Source organism: Neolamprologus brichardi, chromosome 7 (genome assembly GCF_056152115.1).
Source record: "Neolamprologus brichardi isolate AB-2024 chromosome 7, ASM5615211v1, whole genome shotgun sequence".
Classification (NCBI taxonomy): Eukaryota; Metazoa; Chordata; class Actinopteri; order Cichliformes; family Cichlidae; genus Neolamprologus; species Neolamprologus brichardi.
This window is the reverse complement of record NC_142110.1, coordinates 9,084,213-9,093,648: the sequence shown is the minus strand read 5'-3', so window position 1 is coordinate 9,093,648 and position 9,436 is coordinate 9,084,213. Positions and strand designations below refer to the sequence as shown.

Below are 9,436 nucleotides of genomic sequence, written 5' to 3'. Positions count from 1 at the left end.
ATTCAGAGTGAAGATATCCCTAGTATGGTCATCTCAGCCACACAACTCCGTGAAAACCAAAGTCTCACCTACCTGCTGTTCAAACCTTCTGTTTCTCAGTGGCAGCTAATTAGAAACAAGCTAGCTTAAAGGGAATGAGATGGGAACTCAAATGACTTGTTTCAGGTGCACTAAACTCCACTGTACAAGCAAGAAGGATTATTTTGATCTGTAACTCATGCATAGCTGCTCTAGTTGAGGCCAAGGATAAAATTATGATGCTAAAAATTAGCATTAGCCTACACATCCTCTTTAAGATCAGCTTTTTGTGGAAATTTGTTATTGCTGTAAAAGATGAAAGATGAAATGATCCATACCTACCACCATATATATATATATTTTTTAATATTTAAAATTACTCAAGATAATAAAACATGCCAGAGTTTCTTGGAAACCGGAGAAATTGGCTTATAGGAGACAGGAAACAAACACACCCAACTGCAGACAGACAGACAGACAATGATATTGATTTGTGTTCTTGACAAATGAAGAAATAGTAGAGGTGGCGCTTATGTCCTTATCAATGCAGTTTTCAAAGATATAACTGTAAAAATAACAACAAACAAACAAACAAAAATACATCTGTGATGATACACAGAATTTCAAATGTTCTGTGGTTGGGCTCGAAGTCTGGATGGGACAACCACAATAAATCATCTGATATTTTCTCATAGCAATTATGTTACACGCAGGACTCTGGTTTATTTGATAGCACGGTCCTTGTTTCATTTACTGTATTGTTTTGTGGAGAGGGACCATTATCCTCAGTGGTAATTCCATCAAAGTAAGGTCATCTACCAACTGGGGCAGTCTGCGTCACCAGTTTGGTTAAAAGGTCAAAACAACAGTCTGAAAGGTTAGCGTCCTGCAGCAACAGAGTAACAGAGCGAACCTCTCTCTTTGTCCTCTTTTTTTAATAGTGCTTTACCATTTTATCTCATCCCAGATCCATTCATACTTCTCTCCACTTGATTGCCTACAGCTCTGGAGAATATGATGTGTTTGTGCCACAGAGGCAAGTGCTCTCCACGGTCCTGAAACAAACATCTCTCTTTCTCTCTCCGTCCGTCTCCATCTCCTGCTTACTGAAACTTGCAACCCTAGCTTGAGGGATTCAGCACCACAGTCACTAATAGCTCCCACAAACCCCTCCCTACTCTATCCGTCTATATTTCTAACACACAAACAAACTCTGTCTCTGTCTCTCTCACACAGACACACACACACTGGTTCTTGTCAGAGGAGGAGCGTCATGAATGTCAGGTTACTTTCTTCTTTGCTCTCCGCTCCAGTGTGTCGGGAGAAGAGAGAGTAACATGGATGACTTCAAAACAGCTCACCTGTGTCGTTCTCTGCAGATGAGGTAAGATAAGATTTTTCTGCAGATTTCTACCAAACTGCTGCAGGTAAGAACACTCTTTTAGAAAAATTATGCAAACTTGGAAAAACTTCCATGGAACAGATTTAATGTCTGCTCGCTGAGGCAGCGGTAGAGTCAATAGATGGGAAATGTTTTCCTAAATTTTTATTCCCACGGGAACTTTACTGGGATGTAAAAAAAATTTATAACCACTTTGATTCAAAGGAAACAAAGTCAGCTGAGGATATTCTTTAAATAAACAGTCTCACATGAAATGTTAAAGCATTATAATGATACATCAATATATTGATTGACATTTTATCCATGGCTTGTTGTTCAGTTCAGTTTCCTGATAAAGATTGGATTGAGAGCAAAGTAAACCTGGCGTCTATTGTTCCCCTGAGACCTTTTAGGAGATGTTTAATCTTAATTTCTCTCCTGACACAAAAGGCTTCACTCAGCATCAGATCCAGACTCTGGATTCCCCGGTTTCCGCGCTCCCGAGGAATCCCCTTATTACAAAAAAAACCAACAAAAAAACAAATTGTTTAAATGGGAAATTTCCTCTAACTCACCAACTTGAAACTTCTCAGTTTTATTTTTATAAACCTTCACTCTCTAGTTGCTGTGGTATTTTTGTGTTTTCTCCCACCAGTGCTACCAGGCTCACTCTCAGTGCTACACTGGGCTTTCAGTGGTTTTCTCTTCTCTCAGTTGCACCGCTCTGTGAAGCCGAAACTCAGGCTGATGTGAAATTTCCCACTTTTCACATTCAAGACACAGTTCTCTGAGATGAAAAAAACAAGTATGAATTAGTGCCATAACATAAGGAACATTTGCTGCGAAACGTGACGGTGACAAAAAAAAAAAAACACTTTTTAAATTCATGAAATGTTGACCTTACAAATTCAACTAACTGAAAATGTTTGTGCTATACGTATTTATTTAATTTAAAATCCTGTTTAAACATTCAGTGTGGTGTTGCATTTTACAGTTAGACGGTTGTTTGTCTTCTAAAGAACTGAACAATAAAACTATGGCACAGATCAATATAAAACGGAGCTACCACACTTTGATCCCTGTAGCCATTAAATCCCGTAAACGCTGTGAAACATCTGCAGTTGCAGACGTGTTTCCATACCTGCTCTTTTCTCTGCAAACAAACCTACTGTTTCCACTTCTCATCCAGCAGTAAGTCTGCAGCTGCCCGGTGTATCGTTCATGGTATCAAAGACTTTTTTAAACCGAGCTCGCCCAGTCAGAGGACTGTATCCTAGAACCATATTACCGGTGCAGCTGTTGCAGGCAGCATCTGCTGGATCTAATTACTATGTTTCTGTGCCTGTCAAAGAAATATGGTTTGCCTCTGTGACTCTTTCCAGTAGCCCTGCATACCAATTAGGGAGATCCAGTAATGTAGGTCTTATTAGTGTGAAGAGAGAAGAAGTGAGGATGGCCTTGAGAGGAGGCAACAATCTCCTTAGCGAACTCTACATCACGGTGGAAAATCTCTGGCTAAGCCCACTGAGCAACTTGATAATTAAGCTAATTTACTCGGTTAATCAGTAGAGTCACTATGTAGCTGTTCACTAGAAGCTATAAAACCATAAAGTTAAACAGATCTGACTGACACATAAGTGCTGCATTCAAGTACAACTTCAAGAGAATACCTAATGTCAAAACCTACCTACTTAAAATAATGCATCCAGTTATTTTAAGTATTGTGAACCTTTGTACAACCAGTTGCTTGGCATGTCGAGAGAGTTTCTTCTCCAAGAATCGTGTTATTGCTCTTCTATAGATACAGGACATTTGTTGTGGCTACGAGGTGTAGTGGTTGACACAACTGCTTTACAGAAACAGATCCCCAGTTTGACAGGGACGAGGCACAAAACCAGCCTCGGGGTGTTACAAGCTAGTGTGTCCTAATGCTGGTCCCAAACCCGGACAAAGGAGAGGGTCACATCCGGAAGGGCATGTGCCAAATTAAACATGTGAATTTATTATTCTTAGGAAATGAAGCAGTAACCAAAAATACCTTTTTATAGATAGAGATATCTTTATTGTTCATAGAATACAGCTGACCTATTAAAAATTTTATGGGCTCCTTTATCATGGGGGCCCATAAAGAAATGAGTATTGAGTCAGGGCAGGCTGCTTGCAGCTTCTTTTTAAGATAAGCAGTCATTTCTTTTTTCACTTTCAAATATCACATTTCGTGCACTTTTTCTGTAAATATAAGAGACTTCATATTTTTCTTTAAAAACTCTTTAAAGAAAAAAACACGTGAACTGCTTTTAAAATGCAGTGTGCTGTTATGAATATAACTGACTTAACAACAAAGTAAGAACAGGCTCCCATCAGCATGTCCATAAAGCTAACTGTACTTTTATGATAATATTTATGTACCGTAGTACAAGTATTTTTACTTAAAAGGGCCACTGTCAGTTCATTGCTCTCAATTCATTAATGAGAAGTGATTGATGAATGATATGATCATAAATTTGACCTTGAGCCAAAGTCAGTCCTTAACACTCAAACGTAACATCCTACCTTTTGTTGTCCTCCCTTTGATGTGCATCAATTTTAAATTTTTCTGACTTTACAAATCATCATCGTTAGGCTCTGAACTCTCTCTCTCTCACACACACACACACAGACACACACACACGCACAGGCACACACACACAAACACACACACACACACACACACACGCTCTTTTTGTATCTGTGACCGAAAAGACCCGGAATGGGTCTTTAATGAGTAAGCAATGGCGCTTACGATGCTGTAATAAAGTTTAATCTGGCTGTAAGAGCAGGAAGGAAACATCTTTCAGGTACAGTATGATGTTATCATGTGGCCTAATGGAGTCACTTACAGGGTTTTAGCAGTATGCACCAACCCTCGTGGTCTCAACTAAGTATCTTTTTATTGATTCTCTGATCAGAACAGACTAGTTAATCACGTTGTTTTGCCACTATTTCTGATGTTTCTTCATTTTTAATATAATAGTAACAGTAATGATGCTTAACAATTGAGATACATAATTGGTATGTTTTGCCTGCCCGGGGTAATTTTAAATACACGGCTCGGTAGTAATTTAAAAGAAGCGGTATCCCCATATGCATATCATCTGTTATTTACTGAATGCTTTTATCTAAATCACCTGACAGCACCACGAGCGCCTGAATCTTGAGCGTGGGTGGCCCCAGTGGAAATCTGTTTGTACGCTCACCCAAACAGGCTTTCATAACTCGCAGAACAAGCAGTTCCAGTGCCAAAGAAAAGACCCCCATCCTCCCTTTTTTCTCACTGCAGACACAAGTCTGAGGATAACACTTCTTTAGCCTCAGAGAATCTGTCCTGTCTTAACATAAAAACCGCAGCTTCTATTAAGACTTACTTGGACATCTGTCTGAAAGAGCCAAACACACAAGCTCATGTGGACACACACATGTTTGATGTTACCCAAATATGCCAGGCAGTCCCTTTTACATATCCAGGAGCAGAAAAAGACACCTGCAGCATGAAGCGACCAATTTGATCTTTGTGAAATAACTCTCCTGCCAAGATTAGACACTCTCTAAGGGCATTTTTGAAAATTGTAAACTGTAGATGTCCTCGTTCAGCCTCCCAGGAAAGAGTGGATTGGTTAAGATTTCTGGGAGCCAGACACACAAAGCTCAAAGCTGGAGATTCATGCACACTTGCATATGCATTCTTTTTGTGGCATTTGAAAGTTGTTTTGTGGGCACACACACTATTTTTTAGATCCTTTGAGATTTACATAGCTTAAACATACAAGAGAAAAATAAAATAAATATTAGCAAAGGATAAAATGTAGCAAAGTTTAACCAACATGAAAGATTTGATATTGTTCCGTGGTGCTGCAGTGCTTTACAGCGATCTGTTACAGTGGTCTGTTATCTGGATTCTGGCTTCAAACCTGCTGACAGTGTGTGTTTTCTCAGTGTGGTCCAGATTTTTCCTACAGCCCAAAGACAAGCATGTTTGACTCCAGTATGTACCCAGCTTGTCGCCCAGTGAGGGCTGGGAAAGACTGCAGCATATCCATTTGAAAGAGTTCTTAAAAAAATTAATGAACACAATAATTCTACTGAAACTGTTCACTTTTCAGAATCAACATGTCAGCATCTCCATTAGCATCAAAGATGTTATTCCTGTTTGTGAGATGTGGCTGTGACTTTGTAAACAAAGCTGCTGTGACCTTTATTTGCACACCTGTCCGTTCTTTTCACCGGGAGCAAGCTGTTAGCACAAAAACACCTGCGACTCATTTACATGCTGCAAATTATGCTGCAAATTTGCATGATTTTGCATCTACACATAGAAAGACGCTGAATAATTCCCCCCCCCCCCCCCCCCCCCAAAAAAAAAAAACCAAACAAACAAAAAAAAACCTATAGTGCTAAAAACTTGTGTTTTATAATTTCTCTTCTTTTCAGGTTTTGCACATATGTGAACGAAGCTTGAAGCATGCAAGGGATGCTGGACAGCATGGAGATTCTCAATTCATCCCACACTAGCAACATCAGTGTCAGCAATGGCACTGGCCTTTTCTCTCGAAGCCCGTACACGACTTTGGAGATAGCGCTCATCATTCTCGTTGCAGGATCTCTGAGTCTGATCACTGTCATCGGAAACATCCTGGTCATGCTCTCTATAAAGGTTTGGGGTTTTCCTGTTTTGATCCTTCATGATTAATGAGTGTGATTCAAACATCCATCTCTGGACACCTTGAACAGCACAGCCAGACTTACAGATAAGACTTGAACATGTGCAACCCAGCACAGAGTGGTAATTTAATAGAAACGAGAAAACACACATCACATTGCACAAAAAAGATTAGCATCTGACAGCCTCCTCTATGTTGTTCCTCTAAAGGTAAACAGGAACCTGCAGACCATCAACAACTACTTCCTGTTCAGCCTGGCTTGCGCAGACCTGATTATTGGTGTCTGCTCCATGAACCTCTACACCGTCTACATTGTGATTGGGTTCTGGCCCCTAGGAGCAGTGGTGTGTGACCTATGGCTGGCTGTCGACTATGTTGTGAGCAACGCCTCAGTCATGAACTTGCTCATCATCAGTTTTGACCGTTACTTTTGTGTCACCAAACCGCTTAGCTACCCAGTGCGGCGCAGCACCAAAATAGCAGGGCTGATGATTGCAGCAGCATGGGTCTTGTCCTTCATCCTGTGGGCTCCTGCAATTTTGTTCTGGCAGTTCATAGTTGGGGGAAGGACTGTGAAACCCAATGAGTGCTACATCCAGTTCTTCTCCAACCCAGCGGTGACCTTCGGGACGGCTATCGCGGCTTTCTACCTACCTGTGGCCATCATGATCTACCTTTACTGGCGCATCTCCAAGGCCAGTCGCAGCCGCATGAGGAAAGACAGCAGGAAGACCTCAGGCACTAGTTTGGGAGAAGCTCCTTCTAACAGCCAGGAGGAAGGAGGTGAGAACACCACTGCAACAAAAAAGGTTCAGGAGGAGGCTGCAGATGGCAAGGAGAAGGAAATGCTCCAGCAGAAACAGCAACAGAACGGAATCGGTCCGTGCAAGGAAGACCAAACAAACCAGGTGGACTCCACATCAGATAGCATTCAGGCTTCGACATCCAAGGATGCTGACATTCCACCTTCGTCACGGAAAAACTCAAATATTGGGAAAAATGAAGCCCAACCATCTTCTCGGAAAAACTCAGCAGCTGACGCTCAAATGCTAGTCACGAAAACTCTGTTTAAGGTAATCAAAAGATATTCATCCTTAATTGGCCAGATTTATTACAATTTAAAGCAGTCATGGGTTTGGTGATGTCAATTAGTTTGTTGTTAATTAAAAGTTTTTTTTATCACCATATTTATTAGCTCAGCAGAAGTTGTCTTTATTTTAGAGACATCATAAGTTTGGTGTCAGTAGGTTAAAGAATACATCTGGAACAGTTTATAATCTGGACCATAAAGAAAATATCTAGAAGTTCACAATCTTTTTTTTTTTTTTTTTTTGATTAAGTATTAGGACAAGAGAGTCCAGTGCTGAGTTGTACGCTAATGCTAGCTAATGTACACACAAAGAGGTGCTGAGGGTGCATCAAACATAAATTTAACAAAATAACTGAATTTAACTCAAATAAGCACAAAGTAGTTAGGTGGTGTAATTAACAGCACAACAGGACATATTATTAGTCAGATCATTTTAGTAAAATTGAATTACTAAACACCACAAACATAGTCGATATGTTCTGTCCGTTGATGTAACTTAGCAGATAGGTAGCAGCTAACCAAATACCACTCATCTTATTCAAGTAAACTGGTAACCATAAAAATGAAGATGGTAACCGTGGTGAAGAAAAAAAAAGGAATAAAATGATATTAGATTTAATTTAAGTGATCTTTGTGCCTGATGGCAGCCTCACAGAGTTGCTAGCATGACTGCATTCATTCAGCTCTATGAAGCATTTTTGTGTGGTTGAAACTTCCATGTTGTTGTTCTGGAAAATCCCAGCAGTTTGTGAAATACTCAGAACAGCTCATTTGGTACCAACACAGGTGTGGAAGGTTATGTTGGACTTACACAGGAGTGACACACACACACACACACACACACACACACACACACACACACACACACACACACACACACACACACACAAACACGCTAAAAAGAAGCAATAGAACTCTTTTCTTCTTCTTCTGTCATTTTTCAGGTAACAATGCGCGCTATGAGTGAAAACGCTGTGGCAAAGTGGAAAAAGAGGGGAATTTCTTCCAGGGAGAAAAAGGTCACACGCACCATCATGGCCATCCTGGTTGCGTTTGTCGTCACGTGGACGCCGTACAACGTGATGGTGCTTATCAACACATTCTGCTCCACCTGCATCCCCAACACGCTGTGGACCATTGGCTACTGGCTGTGCTACATCAACAGCACCATCAACCCAGCCTGCTATGCCCTCTGCAACGCCACCTTCAAGAACACCTTCAAGCAGCTGCTTCTGTGCCAGTACAAGAACATACGCACCGCACGATGAGCGGGGGGTGCAAATGCTTTACTGTGTTTGTGGTGGAGTCTGAATAATGTGACAAATCTTTTAAAGAATGATTTCGAAAGTTCGAAACATAGATAAAGTGTGGTCTTGTTGTGCAATTACTTCATGTTGCTTTTCGGTGGTAGAATCCCCCCAGCCCCCTTCTTCCACTGAAAATAAAACTGTGATTTAACTCATAATCATACTATAAAGTCAAACTTTCAGAGACTTAAATGGAACTAATTTCAATGAGCTTTACTGACTCTCTGAAAAATACTTTTGCATAACAGTCATCGGAGTTTTATTTCTTTGTTTATTTCCTCTTTTTGCTACTTCTACACAAACTTGTGCAGTTTGTTGTTTAAAATGTGCTTGTTGTGATGGTTTTGTGAAGGTAGTTTAAAAAAGATGTGATTGAAAACTATACTATTATGAGAGCATTAGAGCTGAGCTCTAAAAATGAAGCATGTCTTTATACTAAATCCACGGGAGAAAAGAGAATTAGCAGCTGTGAAGTGATGCGTGTCCTGTGTGTCGTGCTAAACTTTTCACATTAATGGAACCTGTAATCTGTGATGTGAGACGTGTGCGATTATTAAACGGGCCTGTGTCTTCCCTCTTTTTCTCTGATTTGTGTAAATAAAAAGGATGACAGTTTGGAATCAGAGTTATTTGTCATAACCTGTGTGTCCTCTTTTTTTCCTTCATTTCTGCTAATATTAATTGTTTCCCATTGGCTATCCTCCGATATGAAAAAAACTTAACCAAACCAACCAAATTATTGCCACATGATTACAGGCTGTATATGAAAGAAAGAGGTAGCCATCACCCATGATGATGTCACCCATTTGTTTTTGTTTGTTTGTTTTGTTTTAGATGCTGTAAATAACATAGTCATGTTTTTTATGCTGGGAGTCTTTAGGGACTAATTTGTTTTTAGAGCCAGACTCACTAGAAGAACTGTAGGTTTTGGGTCTGAATACCA

At 40.3% G+C, this 9,436-nt stretch overlaps 1 protein-coding gene across 1 annotated transcript; it reads left to right on the top strand.

Moving 5' to 3' along the window:
- Positions 1-1,340: 1,340 nt before the first annotated feature.
- Positions 1,341-8,639, top strand: LOC102797344 (muscarinic acetylcholine receptor M2-like). Its single transcript, XM_087844343.1, has 4 exons — positions 1,341-1,402; positions 5,867-6,089; positions 6,306-7,169; positions 8,131-8,639. Exons 2-4 carry the CDS (start codon positions 5,898-5,900, stop codon positions 8,452-8,454), a joined length of 1,380 nt encoding a protein of 459 aa, XP_087700469.1. The 5' UTR covers positions 1,341-1,402; positions 5,867-5,897; the 3' UTR covers positions 8,455-8,639.
- The last annotated feature ends 797 nt before the right edge of the window (positions 8,640-9,436 follow it).